This window comes from Mesocricetus auratus, unplaced genomic scaffold (genome assembly GCF_017639785.1).
Source record: "Mesocricetus auratus isolate SY011 unplaced genomic scaffold, BCM_Maur_2.0 Super-Scaffold_100022, whole genome shotgun sequence".
NCBI classification, from domain to species: Eukaryota; Metazoa; Chordata; class Mammalia; order Rodentia; family Cricetidae; genus Mesocricetus; species Mesocricetus auratus.
The window spans coordinates 33,620,135-33,641,062 of NW_024429203.1; the positions used below are offsets into that span (position 1 = coordinate 33,620,135).

The 20,928-nt window shown below is 39.3% G+C and overlaps 1 protein-coding gene across 6 annotated transcripts in view; it reads left to right on the forward strand.

Moving 5' to 3' along the window:
• Ube2q2 (ubiquitin conjugating enzyme E2 Q2) overlaps positions 1–20,928 on the forward strand; it is a 61,795-nt gene that overhangs the window by 33,218 nt on the left and 7,649 nt on the right. For all 6 annotated transcript variants that reach the window (XM_040729801.1, XM_040729796.1, XM_040729797.1 and 3 more), the window contains 7 exons: positions 2,643–2,783; positions 6,253–6,337; positions 7,751–7,811; positions 8,432–8,522; positions 12,882–12,940; positions 15,350–15,398; positions 16,056–16,151. In XM_040729801.1, coding sequence (XP_040585735.1) covers positions 2,643–2,783; positions 6,253–6,337; positions 7,751–7,811; positions 8,432–8,522; positions 12,882–12,940; positions 15,350–15,398; positions 16,056–16,151 — 582 coding nt within the window. The remainder of the gene's footprint in view (positions 1–2,642; positions 2,784–6,252; positions 6,338–7,750; positions 7,812–8,431; positions 8,523–12,881; positions 12,941–15,349; positions 15,399–16,055; positions 16,152–20,928) is intronic.

Below are 20,928 nucleotides of genomic sequence, written 5' to 3' on the forward strand. Positions count from 1 at the left end.
AAGGAAAATTTGAGGACATCACAGGGACTGCTAGCTAGAAGCAGTGACATTATCTCTTATTGAAAATTAAGGACTTTTCTTTTAGTCTGTTTTGTGCTGTGTATAATTAGTTTCAAGGCTGACCATTCTGCATTGGATAACCAATGAGGGGCTCACCCCTGTTAGAGGCTAATTTTCCCTTTCCCAGCAGTCAGTAGTTCCTTGTACTTCTTTGTCTAGTAATGGGAACCTCTGAAGTTTCTATATTATATGTCCATTGATGCTGACATTGTTCTAGTCTTATTTATTCATCTGTTCTGTTACTTTGGCTCTTACAGTCTTTCTACCCCCTTTTCTCTGATGTTCGCTGACCCAGCAATGCCGAGGCTGTGATGTAGATGTTTCCACTGGGACTGGGATTCCCAGGATCCATTGAAATTTTTTTTCATTTTGTCCAGTCATAGTTTTCTTGGTTGGCCTCCATTTGCTGTAAAGAAAGGCTGTTTTGATGAGGGGTGGTAGCTACAAGTGTGAGTCAGAGGAATAGATGATTTAGAATGTAGTAAGGGATTTCTCAGTACTTGGGAGGCAGAGGTAGGCAGATCTCTGAGTTCCAGGACAGCCAGGGCTGTTACACAGAGAAACCCTGTCTTGAAAAACAAACAAAGATTTACTAGAGACAGTGATGTTTAGGGAAGTGATTTAGGAGATGTCAGATTAAGTAAAAAAGAACAAAGTTTCTATTTTATTCATATTAGTGTGGGTAACCTCAGGTGTGGTATATTTCCTGGGAGGAGAGGGTGGGGTCCTGGATAGAAAAGGCAGACAAACATTTTTGTTTCACAAGGTTGATCAGAAGACCACAGGCAGAGAATAGTTTGCTGTTGAGTATTGCTTTAGAAGGAATGATGAGGTATTAGGATTTGCTGATTAAGATTGAGGTAAAGTGTGGATGGGTATGACTTGAGGTTGGAGGAGGAGGGGATGTAGACTAAGGAAGCAGTCATTGAAATTTTGAAGAAGTATAGGAGAGAAGCTTCAGGATATGAAGCCCTGTCTGGAATCTGATTAAGAACAATGTAATGGACAAAAGAGACCCATTGAGTTTGCTTTGGATTGAAGGTGGTCATTAACCCTCAGTCTAATTTGCATGAAAAATGGAGGTGGTGAATAAAAACTCCTGCAGAGATCTTGGTAATTAAGCTTAGAACAAGTTAGGATCAGAAAACGTGGGCATAGATTTTTGTATATGTAAGATGAGATGACACGGGGAAAAGCAGAATGGGCTTGGAGAAATGTTGGTGTGTGGATATTTTTAAAATTCCTTTTCTAGAAACTTCACCTAATTATAGGAGTCCATAGGTGTTTACCACAGAAAACTTGAAACACTAAATGTAGATCTCAAAACCTTTCTAACATTTTCTGTTTTAGTTCTTATTCTGATAGTGTGAGAACCTGTATATTCCATGGGGTTTTTTTTTTTTTTTTGGTTGTTGTTGTTCTTGTTGTTTGTTTGTTTTGTTTTTTGTATTTTGTTTCAGGGTGTTTCTTAATAGAAAAACATTATCTTAATGGGAAAAATTATGTGTCTATCTTTAGCATAGTTGGTAAAGTACTTGCCTAGCATGCCCAAGGTCCTGGCCTTGGTCCCTGAGAACCACATAAAACTGTACAGTGAAAAGGATCAAGGAAAAAAACACCTTGCCCCTAACTAGACTTGTGACCCGGGCAAAGGAAAAACACCCCTGACATGACCTCAGGACCTTGGCTTGAAATCCCACCAATCCCTGTGCTAGTCCCAGAACCAGGCCACAAAAACCTACTAATTCCAAGCCACCCTGGAGAGTTCCCCCTACTCCCAAGAAATCCTATATAAGCTCTGTACCCTGTTCAGTTGGCTGTGGCTTCTCACGCTAGAGGTGGCCACCCTCCTGGAATCTTCCTTCCCAATAAGTCTCTTGAGTGAGATTTGTTGTGTGGTGTTATATGGCCCCCAAGCACCACATAAAACAGCATGGTGGCACGTGCCTGTAATCTTAGCATCAGGAGGTGTAAAGGTAGGAGTTATCAGAAGATCTGAGTCATCTTCAGCCTACATAGGGAGTTTGAGCCAGCCTGGGCTACATAGACTATGTCTCAAAAACAAAGAGAATTAGGTTGTTTTTAGTATTTTAATGACCCATAATGAATGATCCATTGAATTAACTGTTTTGCTTTTTTTCGTATGTGTATTTTGTCTTTGTAATTATTAGAATGAAATAGAGATAGTTAAACCTAAGTTAGTGTTAACATTTATTCTGAGAATAAAACTCTAGAAGTAAGGTTTCTAGAATGAAGTATAAATAGCCGAAGTTCTTAACACCTGTCACTAAATTGAAAAGTTCCTCAAAATGGGAGATTATTAGATGGCATATTTGGCAGTAGCCAGGACTTTATGAAACTGTGCAATCACTGTACTCTATCCAGTTTTTCCACCGATCAGAAGGCATTACAGGAGAGAACCTTCTGAAGGGAATGTGGGGCTTCCCCTTCTCATAGAATGGACTCATCCTTCTTTTCTTGTACTCTTTTTATACCATTCAAAAAAATTTTTTTTCTTCTAATTTCTTAGCTGGCAGAGAAGAGAAACCTGAATGAGCCCCCCCCTTTTTTTTTCTTTGTAGGATATTGAAGATTTGGATCACTATGAGATGAAGGAAGAAGAACCTATTAATGGGAAAAAGTCAGAGGACGAAGGAATTGAAAAAGAAAATTTGGCAATATTGGAGAAAATTAGGAAGACTCAAAGGCAAGACCATTTAAATGTAAGTGTGTATCTGAGTATCTAGAACTTGTACACACTGGTTAAATAATTACAGATAATAATCGGGTAATACATTAATAATACCATTCTCAGCTGCTCTCTGTTTCCATCCTATCTTGGTGTGATGGATTCAGTCATTTGTTTTGTTGACTTAGGTTGCCTCTTCTGATTGTTGACAGCTGCTTTCTACCCTGTTCATCTTAGACACACATGCTGCTATCTCTGTATAATAATAATCTCTGATGGTTAGTTTTAATTGTCAACTTGACATAACAGAATTAAACATGGGAAGAGAGTCTCAGTGAGGAATCATTTACATTGGATTGGCCTATGGACATGCTTGTCAAGGAACTGTCTTACTAAGTTAACTACTGTGGAAAGACTTAGCCCATTGTGGGAGACACCATTTCCTAGGAAGTCTTGAACTCTGTAGAGAAGACAAAAGCTGAACCACAAGCAAGTGGACGAGAGCGTAAACATTCAGTTTTCTCTGCTCTTGACTATGGGGGTGGTGTACTACCTATTTGAAGTTCCTTCCTTGACTTATCCAAAGTAATGGACTGTGACATGGCCTTGTAGGCTAAAATAAACCTCATTTCTTTCCTGTTTCAAGAATTCTAATAGGTATAACCTGGAGTCAGATATTAAGGGGGGAAAGCTGAAAGATCAGAGAAGCAAAACAGCCAGCCACTAGGTCTTATCTCTACCTCAGACTGAAAGGGCAATCCTGTCTCTGGGAATGCTCAGACTGGCTGCCTAGACTGCCTGTCTCCTCCCACCTTATATTCCTCTCTCCATCTAGCCATATCCCTTCCTGTCTCCACATCCTTTGTGCTGGGATTAAAGGTGTGGCACTCCACGTGCTGGGATCACCTTTGTGTCAGCTCTGTTTCTCTTTTAGATTGGATCAAAATTGTGTAGTACAGGGTGGCCTTGAACTAACAGAGATTAGTCTGCCTCTGTCTCCCAAGTGCTCACTCAAAGGTGTGTGCCACCATTGCCTGGCCTCTATGGCTAACTAGTGTGGCTAGCTTTGCACTCTGATCTTCAGGCAAGCTTTATTTATTAGATCATAAACAAAGTATCACCACACTTCCCCTAAGTTGGTTTTTGTTTGGGTATTCTTATGATAGCAACAGAAAGGAACCTAGAAGAACCCTCTTTGCATCTTATTGTTGTTGTTGCTTTACTTACTCCCTACCATGGTTTCTGTATGTTTAGAATCAGCCTCCTACTGAGTGTTACTGACACCCTCTCCTAATAAATCTAACTTCTGTCTTTTGTGTATAACCAATTGAGAAGTAACTTCTCTTTGGATTTACTTAACCGTACCCCTCACCATCTATAGAGTCTCCCTATGTAGCTCTGGCTAGCCTGGAACTCTGTATAGACCAGGCTGACCTTCAATTCAGAAATCTGCCTGTTTCTACCTCCTGAGTGCTGGAATTAAAGGTGTGCACCACCATGCCAGGTGATATATCATGTCTTTTATGAGAAGCAACATATCAATATGAGATTCACTTTTGGTGACAGACATGCTTGTGTGACTTCAAATTATTTAGCTTTAAAATGTAGGCAGTGGATGACTTGTGAAAAATGAGAGAGAGAGAGAGAGGGAGAGGGAGAGGGAGACGGAGAGGGAGACGGAGAGGGAGACGGAGAGGGAGACGGAGAGGGAGACGGAGAGGGAGACGGAGAGGGAGACGGAGAGGGAGACGGAGAGGGAGACGGAGAGGGAGACGGAGAGGGAGACGGAGAGGGAGACGGAGAGGGAGACGGAGAGGGAGACGGAGAGGGAGACGGAGAGGGAGACGGAGAGGGAGACGGAGAGGGAGACGGAGAGGGAGACGGAGAGGGAGAGGGAGAGGGAGAGGGAGAGGGAGAGGGGAGTTGCCCAGACAATGGTACTCTGGTTATATGATGCCTACTGGCAAACATAGCGAATGACTTGTTATGAAAGTTAGTATCAGGAATTATAACCAATAAATTCTAAGCCTTCCTTCAATCATATTTAATGTGCTAATTTAATTGGCAGGCCTTTTATTTCAGAGGACTTTAAGCCCACATAGTTACTATTAAAGTAAGCTTATAGCATCTGAACTAATACTTTACTTGGTATGTCTTATAATGGACTCCAGTTTGTATGCTTTATAGTTAGAACAGCTACAAATTAGTGGATATTCTGACATGATAGATATAAGAACCAAGTCCTTTGTCATTTAATATTCCCATTTAATCTTCATAGCCATTGTAGGAAATAGTCACTCTTCATATTTTATAGATGTAAAAACTAGGGCTTTTACCAGCCCAAGATCTGGGAAATGGCTCAGTGGTTAAAGCTGTCACCTCCTGAGCAGAAAGTGTTAGGATTGGTGTTTGCATCCATGTAAGTGCTGGGTGTGTAAGTGGCCAGCCTAGACTGTACTACACTACACTACACTACACTGTAGTTCAATTAAAAGAGCCTACCACAGGTCAGGCAGTGGTGGTGCATGCCTTTAATCCCAGCGTTGCTGAGGTAGAGGCAGATCTCTGTGAGTTTGAGGCCAGTTTGATCTACAGAGCTAGTTCTAGGACAGTCAGGGCTACACAGACAAAAAACAACAACAAAAAAGACCCTACCTCAGTGAATAAATGGGACGACAATCAAGGATGATCCAGCGCCCACTCATTCAAGATCACAGACCTTTGTAAACTTTTTAACTCAGAGTAGTATAACCTTTAAAATTTGTGATTTTTAAGAAAATTTATTTTCTGTGTATGTATGGGGGAAGGCGCCCACAACACACATGAAGATCAGAGGACAACTTGTGGGTATCAATTTTCTCCTTGTACCATGTGGGTTCTGGGCAGCAAACTGAGCTTCATCAGACTTGGTAACAGTGCCTTACCTGCTGAGCTGTCTCATTCTAAAATCTTTAATTTTGCTCAATGAAAAAAAGAGTTGCATTCATCTTCAGAAATGTCCCAGTGCTGTGAAGAAGACAGTGTGCTGTTTTCTTGCCATGTAGTTAGGACTTGAGTATAGCTTCTTGTCTTATTAATTGGAACTGTTTTAGTAATGCTGTGTCCTGGTGAGGGCATTTTGAGAAGTTGTGGTCACAGAGTCTGTGGTGTTCTGGACATACTGTGATATGAACAAGCTACACATGTCTTCAGTTTCCTGTTTTTCTTGACTTCATAATCCTTTATTCAGTTGAGTTTCTTGACTTTTTTCTTTGCTTTTCCTGAGACTGTGTTTCTCTCTGTTTAGCCCTGGCTGTCCTGGAGCTCAGTCTGTAGACCAAGCTGGCCTTGAACTCAGATCCGCCTGCCTCTGTCTCCCAGTTGCTGGGATTAAAGGCGTGTGCCACCACTGCCTAGCACATCTTGACTTCTTAATGCTGAGTGGTGATCATTTTCACGACATCATTGTAAAGTTTTACACGAAACTCTGATACTTTTAAGTTTTTAATTACTGGATGTTTCAGGGTGCAGTGTCCGGGTCAGTGCAAGCATCAGATAGACTCATGAAGGAGCTCAGGGATGTCTACAGATCACAGAGCTACAAGGCAGGTGAGGCTCTGCTTCTGCTGCCTATTTGCTTCTTCAGGTAGTGTTGTTCCTATTTTATTTTGCTTTCTTTCTGGGGAGTGATGGGGAACCATTTACCCTAAACTTGCTTTGAATTCACTATGTTTCTGTTCAGACATGATGTGGTTAGACATGTGTGCCAGCATACACGGGGTAGATGTAACATAGGTAGACAGAGTTGGAAATTTTTATTGACTTTATTTTAGAGATGTGAAATTCAAGTTTAACCAAGTTCTAAAGGATGTAGGAGATAAATGAGGTGGGTTTTTTAATTTTAAAAATACATCATAATTTTTCTTTTGCTTTCCTGATGGAGATATAATTCATGATTTTTATCGTCATGCAAAAGTATGAGTAATACTACTTTTTAAAATAAGCAATGAAAGTGGTATTCTTTAAAAAAAAAAATGGAGCCGGGCGTTGGTGGTGCACGCCTTTAATTCCAGCACTGGGGAGGCAGAGGCAGGCGGATCTCTGTGAGTTCGAGGCCAGCCTGGTCTACAGAGCAGCCTCCAAAACAATACAGAGAAACCCTGTCTCAAAAAAAAAAAATGATGGATTTCTCCATTTCATAAATCAATGGAGCAAATGTTCTTTTTCAGGACTGGAGATGTAGCTCATTGGTAGAATACTTGCCCAGTGATGGGGTCTTGGAATTCAATCCTCAGCAGCATGAATTTAAAAAAAAAGTTTTTTCTTATCCAGTAAGATTTGAGTATTGTAGAGTCCCAGGAAAAAAAGGTATTGCTGTAGTATTAATAAGAAATAACTAAGCTAGGAATAATTGCCTCAGTTATTTTGGATTCATCCAAAATAATGTAGAGTTGTTTTAAAGATTAGCAGTAAGGGCTAGGAAGTGGTTAAGAGCACTTGATACTTATGCAGAGGACCCATGCTGAGTTCCCAACACTCATGTTAGAGGTTCACAGCTGTCTCTAACCCAGGTCTAAGGTATCTGACCCCCTATGACCTCCACATGCATGCACATAGGTGGTATACACGGACACACACACACACACACACACACACACACACACACACACACACACACACACACACACACACACAAAATAACAAAAAACAAAGTTACATGATGCTGTAAAAAGATTGATAGAGAAAAAAGACATAAAGGTGAAGATTAAAGCAGTTTATATAGAAGTATTCTATTTTCTTAGAAGTACTGTATACATAGAAATATTTGCATAATGTATGCTTTTTAGTGAAAGTGAGTAAGAATATTTTTTAAATTAAAGTATCTTTTAGTTGATAGCTTTAATTATTTTCATAGTAAAAATTTGCTGTTACTATTTTAGTATATTTAGCATATACATTTACTTATACCAGAGTAATACATAATCAAATGAAGAGTAACCAGTGTGCCCTATATCTCCACAGGGATTTATTCAGTGGAACTAATAAATGACAGCTTATATGACTGGCATGTCAAACTACACAAGTAAGTGCCTTTAATGCTGACCTACTTTTTACAATGAAATGTTTGTTTTTTTTTTTTCTCAATCGGTTTTATGCTTTTATATTCTGGCATTTACTTGGTCATTCCTACTCTGGAAGTAGTTGTTAGATTATTAAAGTGAGCTGTTTAAAAGGTGAGTGATAGAGGGGCATAAAGTGTTTTGAGCCAGTGACAATTTACAAACAATGTATTCAGATACCATGAGATTGTGGTATATTGTTTACGTTTGAAGTAAGGAAATTTAGGCAATACATATAGAAGATTTAAAGAAAAATTTTAAGTGATTTACTTTTCATGGTTTTATTGATGGTAAATTTCTTTCCCTAAACTTCTCAGTTAAAATTTTTAGGAAAGCATATCATCAAAAAGATTTTGAGTTGATTGAAAATTATGTGTATCCCACCCTTGTTCTGTGAAATGACTGTTATTTCAAATTCCCTTTGTTCCCAAGGAGCTAGAGCCCATCATGTTCCATTTTTTTCTGAAACTGGAACTTACCTGTGGGCTCAACATGTTGTCCCTCTTGGACTGGTTCAGTTTGAGTTTAATAAGAAAGGTTTTTCTAGCCTTGTTTGAACTGGCTTTTGTTTTGTTATTCTTAGGGTTGACTCTGATAGTCCTTTGCACAGTGATCTTCAGATCTTAAAAGAAAAAGAAGGCATAGAATATATTTTACTTAACTTCTCTTTTAAGGTAAGAACGTTGTAATGGTCTTCCATGTTCTTCTAATGGGAGTGTGTAATTGGCTCAGCTGTATTGGAGAACAATTTGGTATGATATGGAAAAGTAGAAGATATTTATACCCTATAGTTCAGGATCAGTCAGTCAGTTGGTCAGTCTGTCTGTCTGTCTGTCAGTCATCTATCCAGGGTCTCACTGTGTAGCCTCAACTGGCCTAGAACTTGCTATCTAGACCAAGGTAGCCCCAAACTCAGGGAGGTCTGTATGCCTCTGCCTCCCGAGAGCTGGGATTAAATGTTGATACTGGGCCTGGCTTGTTACAGGAATTCATGAGGCATACACTCCACAAGATATAAGTGCTTAGACACACAAGGAAATGTAAACAAGAATGTTCAGAACAGCATTGTTTGTCCTAACTCTAAACCAGTTACAGTAAAGTAGAGAATGTGTTAATCGTATCCGAGAAGATAAATTAGTCTTCTACACAGTGTTAAGCCGAAGAAACTAGACTTGACTCCTAGCCATTTTGTTTAGTTTCATTAATATAGAGTTCAAAATTTTGTAAAACTGGTATTCCATAGAATATGCATTGTCAGTAGGTAAAAACTGATCCTTTAAATGACATTCTTAGGCATCATAATGGTCTTTAGCCACTAAACATACATTTTTCTACTGTGCTGAAATTCTATGGGGCAGGAGACCCTGGTACAAAAAATTAGGGAAAAAAAATTCTAGGAAGACTTCTTAGGTAAGCAACACTGAGAGAAGAAAGCTCAGAAATACTGAAGTTGGTGCTCATGCCTGGGCAGCAGAAAAAGAGCAAAGGAGTAATCAGTCACTATGCTTATTAGGGCAAGGAGTTGCTGAGTGGAAAGGGACATCTGTGTGCTTCCTGCTTGCAGACTGTTTACTGACTAGAGTATTGGTCTTGTGGGCCTCCACTTTATAATAATTTCTAAAGGTATCCCTGTATGTTTATGTTTCTTTCTGAATTTGTATTACACGTAGTAATTTTGATGTTAAGAATAAAAGTTAAAAAAGAATAGTAATGGACTCTAGATAAAAAGTTGGTGATTTAATGTATAATATGGTACATTCTTATGACTGGAAATCTCATCTAGACTGAGCTGTTTTGAGGATTTATGTTGACATGATACAGGGCTTCTCTTTCCCCTATTCTGAGTTGAAGAGGAGGATTGGAGTAGCAGTGGTCTTGCAATTACAGTGTTTGTCCACATTAGTTTACCCAAGTGACTTTGAATTGTCTCATGCTTTTTAAGGCTTTGGATTTGGCAGCTCTTCTGGGGATAAAGGAGCTGGTTATTGGACTTTGGAGAACATGCTGAAAAGCCTAGTCTTGGGATCTGCCCTTTGTGATGTAAACCAGCCGTGGAGGGTTTTATTTAAAAGCATAGTTGGTCTGTTCAGCTTCTGATTTTGTCTTAATCCCAGCACTCGGGAGGCAGAGGCAGGCAGATCTCTGAGTTCCAGACCAGCCTGGTCTACCAGAGCTAGTTCCAGGACAGCCTCCAAAGCCACAGAGAAACCCTGTCTCAAAAAAAACAAAACAAACAAAGAAAACTCCACTCATCATGCTTTCAATAGCACTAGTTGATTTCTGGGAGACTAGTTGGAGGCTTCAACTTTAATCCTAGCAAGAAGTGTATGATATTGTTAGTACTGTGGGTGAAACAGGAATTTAAGATGTTTTGAAGGGAGAAAATAAAGACAGTGAAGAATATTTTCTTTATATATAGATTTTGTAACTATCTTTATTAGTTGAATCCCAGAGCACAGTTTATGGAGAAGTGTCTAAACTCTGAAGTAGACTTACTTTATGAAACTTAATGTAGTTCTCAAGCAATCAAAAGAGATTTTGTAGTTACCTATTTGGGATCATGTGTTTAGAGATTGAGACTAATAATAAACGTTCTCCTCTTCTGAGCTATGCATCTGTGTTAAAAAATTATAGATTTGAAAGTAGATTAAACAGTCATTAAGTTGTCAGTATGTATGGCAGGCAGGTGTCTCTACCTTGCAGCAGACATCTAAGATGATCCAATTTAGCCTCTGGAAACAAGCCTCCTCTGCTAGGAGGATTGAATTTTTCATAATTTCTGGGACTCTTGTGAGCAGGCACAAGTTACTGAAAGTATGGTAGTTGTTTTTTTTTTTTTTGGGTGTTTGTTTTTTGTTTTTTGTTTTTTGTTTTTTGTTTTTTTTACTTTCTGTCTTCTTGGAAATACTTGGCTGAAGATATTTGTTCCTCTCTTGCCTCAAAATGAGCTTTTAAAATAGCCTTACTTCCCTTTAAACCATGTTGTTTGAACATAAAAATTGGACATAATTTCTCTTAGACTCCCTTGGTCTCTCTTCAACAGGAATAGGAAGCCATTTCACAATTCAGCTGCTGTGGGACATTACTGGCATCTTTCCTGACCTGGTTGTCAGGGAACTAATATCTAACACTCTCGGCTACTTTGGCCACTGTCCACATGATATGACACGGCTCTCCACCTTTTTAGGGTTGGAGAAGGGGGCAGATTCTCTGACTAGCCTTGGAGTTCTCCAATTTGTCTAGGCTGGCTGGTCAGGGAGCTCTGAGATCTCCTGTCTGTCTCACCAGTGCTGGAGTCACAGGCACGTGCTGACATGTCTGGCTAGAACTCATGTTTCTGTGCTTGTACAGCATCTCCTTAGCATCACCATTGACTTTCTGAAGCAGCTTAGCCATTATTTTGAATGTTACTACTAACATTGGATTTAAATCTACCCTATGATAGGTGATTTTCTACTTGTGTTTCTTGTGCTGTGCCCCCTGCCCATTTAGATTTTCTTACAACTCCCATTTCCATCTTTTTAGCTTGGTGGTTATATGTTCTCTTACTTATCCCATATATATATATCCCATATATATCCTTGAATTGTCAAAGTCCAATATTCACTTTTTGCCCTTGTAATCTCATAGCCTTAGAACACTCGAGTTCATGTACTCAATACATGCATTTACATTCTATACTTCGATTCTGGAACCAGATAAAATTGGAATTTTCATGTTGTTTATTCTCCCAGGTTGTAGTTAGCACGATCTTATTTCTGCCTTGAAATATTGTTGAGTATTTCTTTTTAGTACAGCTTTGCTGATGGGAAAAGAGGTTTGTTTTTATTTCTTTTTCTCTGAGACAAGGTCTTGCTGTGAAGCACAAATTGTTCCAAACTTGTTACTCTCCCTGATTGCTGGAGTTACAGGCATGTGCTCCTTTGACTGGCTTTAACTGCATTTTTGAGGAATATAGGTTTTTTTAGGTTGACAAGTTGCCGGCTCCCTTCAGCACCTTGAAGATAAATTTCTCCTCACTGAAGTTTCTAGTCTTTCCTGAAGGTGCTTACAGTGGCCAAACCTCAAGGGGTCTTTGAACAATTCTCATCCAGTTTTCTTGCCCCTCCTCTTTCTAAGACTCAAATGTGTGGTAAACTTGTTATTTTCTGCATTTCCCACCTTTTCTACCTTTTTTGGCCTTTCCTAACTTCATTTTGGATTGTGATGTAAGTAAATTTCTATTTACTGAATCTTTTTTTTCTGCGGTTTGTTGCTGAAGTCTCAGTCACCTATTAGGTTCTTCTTGTTGCTGTAGTTCCAGATTCCAGAATCGGGTGGGTTCTGCCTTACTATGAGTAGTTCTGCCGAGGTTTGATTTCTTCTTCTCTTCCTTCAGATGTTGAGTTATTCTAACATGTGCCTGCTGACTCTGGTTTTGTTTTTCTGCTTCTGTGTTCTCATTATGTTGTCCTTATGCCTGAGTCTTAGTTAAAATGGACATTATATCTGAAAGATTGAAGAGAGAGATTGTTCTTCCTGTGTGGGGGCTTAGCATTTGTCCCTTCCAGGGCCACAGACAGTGAGTGAGAACACCTAGAGGATCAGTGGTAGAGAGGGCTGAGAGCCAGACTTGACTCCCTGTGATGGCAGTTGGCTGGTGGTCCTCTCAGGCCCAGCCTGACATGCAGGAGGCCCCAGGCCTCTATTTGGCGTGTTGCAGCTCTACCTCCTGCCTCCCTGGCTGTGAGTCTGCTATAGCTAACTTCTTCTGTAGTGGGAAGAAAAGGCTTCTCCTGGGCCTGCCCACAGCCATGCTACGTAAGTGTACAATGCGAGTTAATGCAGCACTGTTATTCTGTCCTGACCTGAATTCTATATTTGACATTTTTATTACTGGTTTTTCATCTTTCTTTTGCTACTAATTTCACTTTTATGACTTACCTTTCCAGGCAATAGAAGGATATATGTTTATTTATTATTTGAAAACCTTCTAAATAATGCAAAATTAAAAATGATGTTCTTAAAATTGATTAAACTTAACACTTTTTTAGGATAATTTTCCATTTGATCCTCCATTTGTTCGAGTGGTGTTACCTGTTCTCTCAGGAGGGTAAGTTACTCGTGTTTGTTTTTTTGTGACAGTGTGTGTCAGGGTTCTTTGTAATACCAGCTGGACCCTGGGAGGGACGGATTGCTGGACTGCTGCCAGAGAAGTCTGGGTCATGGAGGTTGAGGGGCTAAGATGTTGCCAGATGAAACTAATGGCACTGACTTGTACCACATTATTTACACTGGTACAAATTAGTTAATGGAGTTTATTTATAGATTTTGACCCTTTAGAAATGGGTTTAGCTGAGTGTGCCTGCTTATAATCCCAGACTTTCAGAAATTGATGTAAGATTGTGAGTTCCAAGGTAGCCTTGACTGTACAGGGGGTCTGGGCCTGCCAGAGAGATTTATCCATCCATCCATCCATCAGATAAGGATATTAGGTAATGTAGTCAATATTTATAAGGATCCCGTCTTTTAAAAAAAAACATTTTTCAAATAGAAACCATTGAGGATTTCAGGAAAGTTAGTTATTGTGGTCCCCACAGGCCTGAGATGCAGAGTGCAGTTATAGGGATGATTGGGAAACCTGAGGTAACTGGAGCTGATTCCAGCATAAATGCTTGTCACTTAGTACAGTTGACTGGTGATTGCTTCTTTTTGTGGCTTGGAGGTTCTGAGAGGCATGGAAAAGATCAAGTTAATTATGAAATGTTTCATAGTCCCCCATATAGGAATCATTATGATTCCTTTGTGAGACAATTTCTACTGTAATAATAAAATCTAAAAATATTGTCCCAGGCTGATATCATTTCTGTGTTTGATTCAGTAGTGGGTTACATTTTTCTTAAAAGTACTTGTGCTCCTAAAGGTAGACCTCAGAACTTCTTAGACTAGTCTCTTGTAATATAGAAGTAGATGTGCAAAGCAAATACAGGTGTAAATGCTATGTTTTTGAGATCATATTCTCCTAAGACTTCTCAGTATAGTCAGAATATATATGAACTGATGTTGGGATTGCAGAATGACTATCGGGTCTGTAAAGTACAGCTAAACAAACAAACAAAAACCATGCCCTTAAACAAATCTGTTTATGAGCCATTTAGATGTCTGCAACATCTTTAAAAGTTGGATTAGCTGATGCCTGCAGCCCAGTCCTTTGCCATATCTCCCAGAATGTTCTGTGGTATATTAATAGGCTTTTTCGATAGCAGACTCAATGATAGTCTTTTCACTCTTTTTTCCCCTCCCTTTGGCATATCAGAAGATGGCATCCTCTGCTTCACTGTTTGAGATTCTGACAGAGCAATACTTCTCAAAGTTCTGAGAGATGCTTAGCAATGCTGAAGTAATCCCTTAGGGATCCTGCTGCTGCTTTTGGCGTGCTATTACAGTGCTATTCACAGATACTATTAGAATGAGTTGAGATCACAAGCTAAGACCATAGAACAAGGATGTTTAGAGTTGTGAAGATTCATGTTGTTACCTTTAGACGTTCTCTACATGCTTCCATAAAGTATATGATCATTTTTGGAAGGGGAAAATTAGGTAATCTAGTCAAATATTTATATATACAAAATAAACATCAGATGGAAATACGGTAAATTTTAAACTTTTGTATGTCTTGCTCAAAATACCAGCCTTTTCCTAGCAAGTATAGCAACACTAAACTTTTCACAATTAGTGTTGCTATAACATTATAAATTGTGTAACAAGTCATTTTTCCCTCCTTCCTCTGGTAAGCATATCTAACTGTGAATATTGGATTCATCTGTCATTAACTGGTATAGGAAAAGGGAAATAATAATTTATAAAAAGAGTTCTAGGAATGGAAGTGATAGCTCAGTTGGTAAAATCTAAGACTTGAGCTCAGATTCCCAGAACCCACATAAAATCTAGGTATGGTGGCTTGTGCCTCTAACCCTAGCTCTGAGGAAGTGGGGGCAAGGAGAAATCCTTGAAGCTGGCTGGCTAGCCAGTCTTGCTAAACTGGTGAGCTCCAGGTTCATTGAGAAGACCCTTGTCTCAAGTAATAAGAACAGTTGAGGTTTACCTCTGGCCTTCATACTAACATGTATACATATCAGACACACACCACATATACACAAAGGAAAGGAAAAAGCATTCTAGAGATGGATCCTCTGTGACAGTACAAAGAGTGTAGGATGATGATATGACTAGTTGAGATCCCATGCTACTACTGTCTTAGGGTCAAGTGACAGAAACCTAAATCAATACAGAAGTAACAAGATTAGAAAGGGGAGTAAAATGTGAAAACCCATGTATTCTGTTCAATTTGTTTGACAAGTTGATTGTATTAAAGTAATGACTGTAAACATTTGAAATTGACCCCAGTTTTATGTCCCTAACAACACTTTCATTATTGTATGTTACCTTTCTTAGTAATGCTTGAGAAGTTAGGAATATTGATATTTAGAGGATTCTGTATGTTTGTTTTCTTTTTTTAAAGGTATGTGTTGGGCGGAGGAGCATTATGTATGGAACTTCTTACAAAACAGGTAACTCTTGTGCACAATTCTCAGTCTAGTGGACTATTTCCATGTTAGCCGAATTCCAAGATCAAAATAATAATTCTTCTTCTTCTTCTTCTTCTTCTTCTTCTTCTTCTTCTTCTTCTTCTTCTTCTTCTTCTTCTTCTTCTTCTTCTTCTTCTTCTTCTTCTTCTCCTCCTCCTCCTCCTCCTCCTCCTCCTCCTCCTCCTCCTCCTCCTCCTCCTCCTCCTCCTCCTCCTCCTCCTCCTCCTCCTCCTCCTCCTCCTCCTCCCCCTTCCCCCTTCCCCTCCCCCTCCCCCTCCTCCTCCTTTTACGAGACAGGGTTTCTCTGTATTGGGTCAAAATTCTTAAATGTAGTAGCTTATGTTTTTAAATTTTTGTAGCATCTACTTTTATAAACAAAAATCCAAGGTAAATCATTGTATTTTGAGCTCAGTCCACGTTGAAACAACCACTGAGAGTGTTTATTTAATATTATAATTTACTCAGGTTTAGATATTTAGAACCCAGCATTGTTTGGAAGATCCTAGAAATGCTCCAATATTTTCCTCTTCACTACAAATTTATTAGCATTGATTTGCTGTCATTGGGTTCCTCTGTGATGTTTTGTTAGGTTTTCCAGAGAAGGAATTATGAAGATCGCTGTGTTCTTTCTTCCTGTAGGGCTGGAGCAGCGCCTACTCTATAGAATCGGTCATTATGCAGATCAATGCCACCTTGGTGAAAGGCAAGGCGCGAGTGCAGTTTGGAGCAAATAAGGTACTTTCTCCAGAACTCCATAGACATGCAAAGGTGTCCTCATGCTAGTATAGGTCACATGTCAGGCATATTTCTGTCTCTATTCTAGCTTTAAAGTATAGTTATTTTTATGTCTATGAGTGTTTCGCCTGGGTGTATGTGTCTGTGGACCATATGTGTGCCTGGTGCCCTCAAAGGCCAAAAGAAGGCATGAAAATGAAGTACAGTTAGAGACAGTTGTGAGTCACCATGTGGGTCATTGGAATTGAACTCCGGTCCTCTCCAAGAACAAATGCTCGTAACTGATGAGCCATCTCTCCAGCCCTGTCTCAGTTCTTTTAATTTTCATTTGATTTTCTTGTTTTTGAAAAGTGAAGGTAGGAACACAGATGTGTAAGAGAAGTTGCTCATTGCAGTCACTTAATCCCACTTAGTCTTTGATATTCAAAGACATGTTTAGTTTGAGCTCATTATTGTTAATGATAGGAAAAAACCTACTTGTACTTTGAGGTTTCTCCAAACTGAGGCCATGTTAGTATCACTAGTTTTCAGTCAGAATACACATGCTGGACTCTTTAATTTAAACCATTAGCTTTTCAACCCTTTTGATAAGCTACATGAAGTGTTCTATTGTCTTCATTTTATAGATAAGGAAACTGAGGCACATGGGGTCATGGTGGCAAAACAAGGGTTTCAGCCAGGAAGGTGTAGTCTGCACTTGCTGAGTTGTGTGCTGAATTCACTTACTGTACTAGAAGGATTGTTCAGGTGGAGTTGTAGCCATTCATAGATATTTATACGATGATTGTTTTGAAAAAAAATATTTGTGGGATGGAAATAACCTTGATCTGATGATTTTTAAACAGTGAATGTTTCCCCTAAAGTTCTCTATGAATTTGTACTACTGTTCATTCAAGTAGTTTAAAACGTAAGAGATACATACTCATACTACACTTCAAATTATGAGATTTTATTTTTTGGAAAGTTAATCCACAGAGAAAGCAGATTTTTTTGGTTTTACAAGACAGGGTTTCTCTGTATTGTTTTGGAGGCGGTCGGTCCAGCTCGGCTTTGAACTCAGAGATCCGCCTGCCTCTGCCTCCTGAGTGCTGGGATTAAAGGCGTGCACCACTACCGCCCAGCTGAAAGCAAAAAAAATTTTAAAGGTCATTTAAAAAAATCATTATTTGGAATGATAGTGTTGCTTTAACTGTTTTAATACCAGTTTGTTTATACTGGAACAAAATGCTGTTGGTTTAAAATCCAGAAGTTAGGCAACTCACCAGTGTTCAAGAATTTATATTGAACTAGCATTTGTTACCAATATATGTGAATCTATATTTTTACTTTAGTGTGCCAATAAAATAGATATGTAGTATAACCTGAAAACTTTTAAAGGAAGAAACATATGGTTCCTCATGCAAAGTTCCTAAAACAGATAACATCACAAAAATGTAAGATGTTAGTTTGTAATTTTGAATGTCTAGAGAAATACACTAGGCATTAGCATGTCCCAGTCTTCAGCGCTTTCTTCTAATATCTGTACATATGTAGAATTTGATGTTAAAATTTAAAAAAATTACCATGTTTTTCATTTTAAAAGAGAAAAGAAATAAGGGCACAGGACAGTGATTTCTTTTTCTTTTGAATAATTGAAATTTTGCTAGTGCACACACTATTCAGGCTTTTGTCCTGAGAGATGTGTATCAAATACAGTGGGCTAGGGTGATTTAAGTTCTCCTGTTTTGAAATTCTAGAACACCAGTATTCTTTATTCTATGCTATAAATCTTTGGTTTCATTTCAATTGCTCTAAAGCTACGTGTTTTCTATGATGTGCAGTTTTCTTGGCAAGTAAGAAAAAAAAGCATTATCCATCAGGCTCTGAGTCAGGCTGCTGAGTACTTGTGTTTATTGAAACATTCATACATGGCTTACAGTAAGAGATCTTTTTGTGACTTGCCGGGCGGTGGTGGCACACGCCTTTAATCCCAGCACTCGGGAGGCAGAGGCAGGCGGATCTCTGTGAGTTCGAGGCCAGCCTGGTCTACCGAGCGAGTTCCAGGACAGCCTCCAAAACAATACAGAGAAACCTTGTCTCGAAAAAAAACAAAAATGAATAAATAAATAAATAAATAAGATCTTTTTGCAATTTTATTATGTAAAACATAGCACATAACCGCTAGGATTGCTGGGATGACATAGCTGATAGAATCTCTTGGGACCATCATCCTGTGTGTTGGCTTTTGTTCATGGTTGACACAGTGTTTTTATGTGATTAGTTGTAGCACGAATAATAAAAACCCAGAGACAGACTTTGGGTTTAAAGCCTAAGAATCAGAGAAGCAAAGCAGCTAGTCACTAGAGAATTCTTACCCCTACCAGTGCTCAGACTGAAAGGGCAATCCTGCCCTCAGATTGCATCTCCGGACTACACACCTCCTCAGACTGCCTCAGACCCCAATGAGCTCCTAACTCCTCCCGCCTTATATTCCTCTCTAGTGCTGGGATCACCTTTGTGTGAGTTCTGTTTCTCTTTAAACTAGATCAGTTTCGTGTAGGTCAGTGTGGCCTTGAACTAACAGAGAATCGACTGCCTCTGTCTCCAGAGTGCTGGGATTAAAGGTGTGTGCCACCACTACCTAGACTCTATGACTGTGGCTGGCTTTGCACTCTGATCTTCAGGCAAGCTTTATTTGTTATATCATAAGCAAAATATCACTATAGTTGGTGAATTAGAAGGTGAATTCAGTGAACTTTTAGGGTAAAACCTCACTTGCTTTTAATTAAAAAACATTGTCAGTTAAGAAAGTGAAAACTTTGCATAATATAATAGAAGTTTCATCTTCCTGAATTCTAAACTCTATAAGGAATAGTCTAAACATTAACTTAAAAATTACCATAAAAGCCTGACATGGTGGTGCGTGCCTATGATTATAGAAGTTGGGATGTTGAGTCAGGACGACCACAAGTTCCAGGCTAGCCTGTGCTATGTAGTGAGACCCTGTCTCAAAAAAACTAAAATCCCAAACAATCAAAAAAGAAAGATGGATGTGAGATGGCTCAGTAGGTAAAAACATTTGGCACCAAGCCGGAATTCCTGAGTTTGATCCCAGGGGCATCCATGGTAGAAGGGGAGAAACAACTTCTAAAGAATGCCCTCTGATCTTCACACACAGGCTATGGCATGTGTGACTCCCCTGATCCCTTCACACACACACAAATAAATGCAACATAAAAGATACAGGACTGGATAGATGACTCAGCTTTTGAGAGTAATTGCTGCTTTTACAGAGAGAGTCTGTGTTGGCCAACTCACAACTGCCTCTAACTCCCACTCTCTGTAGGGGGATCTGATGCCTCTGACCTCTGGACATTTGCATTCATGTGAACATACTCAATATATAGAAATATACACACATAATTAAAAATAATAAAAATCTTGCTAAATGGTATTAAAGGGCCAGCAAGTGGTTTATGGGGTAAAAGTACTTATCATGCAAGCCTGATGAATGGACTAAATTACGGTGGAAGGAACTGTCTCCTAATCTGATCTCCATGTACCTGTACCTCCCTCCCTCCGTCCTTCCCTCCGTCCCTCCCTCCCTCCCCGTCCCCCCATCTCTCTTGAGCACACACCCTCTGTCTGTCTGTCTCCTATTCAACCAAAAGTACTTAGTGGGCAAGCCTGATAACCTTAGATTCCCAGAAGCCATGTAAAAGTGGAAGTAGAGAATCAACTCTACAGAGTTGTCATCTGATTGCCACACATACAATAATAAATATTTTAAATAGTGCTAAAACATTCTGTTGATGTATGTGTGCATGTATATGCAGTGGGAACAGCACTGAGCAGGAAAGGAAAGCTATATAAATATGTTTGTATCAGTGTAGACTGTCTTTGGAAGAGTATTCAAATGTTAATAGCTATTGATTCTGATAAGGGTTTTGAAATTCTGGTGGGGTCAGGTTAGAGATGAGATTTGAATTTTGTGCCATATATTTATTACTTTAGAATATTTTGAATATTTACACTTGGTCTTAGTCAAAAAGCCAAAATATGGTATTTTAAATGATATTGTCAGCTATTAGTTCAAAGTAATTGAATGTGTATGCTTTCACAAAGCAGAATTAACTGACATAAATTTACACATATGCTGGAAAACAGTTCTTCTCAGCAGACACGATCAAGGTCAGGTTGGATGAATGGGCTGAGAACTTGGCAGTACAGACAGGAGCCTATGGAGAGGTGACGTGCAGTCATTTGTCAGTTCCCGCACTTCCTGACAGTTCTTAGCCAGCAGGCTTGAGAACAGGCTATGGCCTTAGAAGGTTGGCAGCCAGGTTGTTTCCTGTCCAGTTACTAGGAAATAAAAGCTGTAGCATTAACTTGAGGGTATACAAGTAATAAATAAATAGATAAATACCTTCCAGGGTACTGGCCTGTTCATAGAAAGGTAGTTCCCAGCACTTGGGAAGCTAAGGCTACACGGTGAATTCTAGGCTCAACTGAGCTATATAAGAAGACCCTATCTCCTAAAACATAAATAAAGCAAGCTATGTTACAGAGGGAACATTAGTGAATGATAGTGAAGTCCTGGAGCACACAGCCTTCAGGGCAGTGCTGATCCTGTTTCTACACCCAGAACAGGTGTCCTTCGGTTGCTGTGATTGTCCTGCAGAACCCTGAGTTATGCTCACATGCCCAGGAGATATGTGTTTTGCTTTCATCTTTTCTGGTGCTAGGGAGTGACTAAGCAGCCTAATTTTATATTTATAAGTGAGCCAAGTTGTAATGC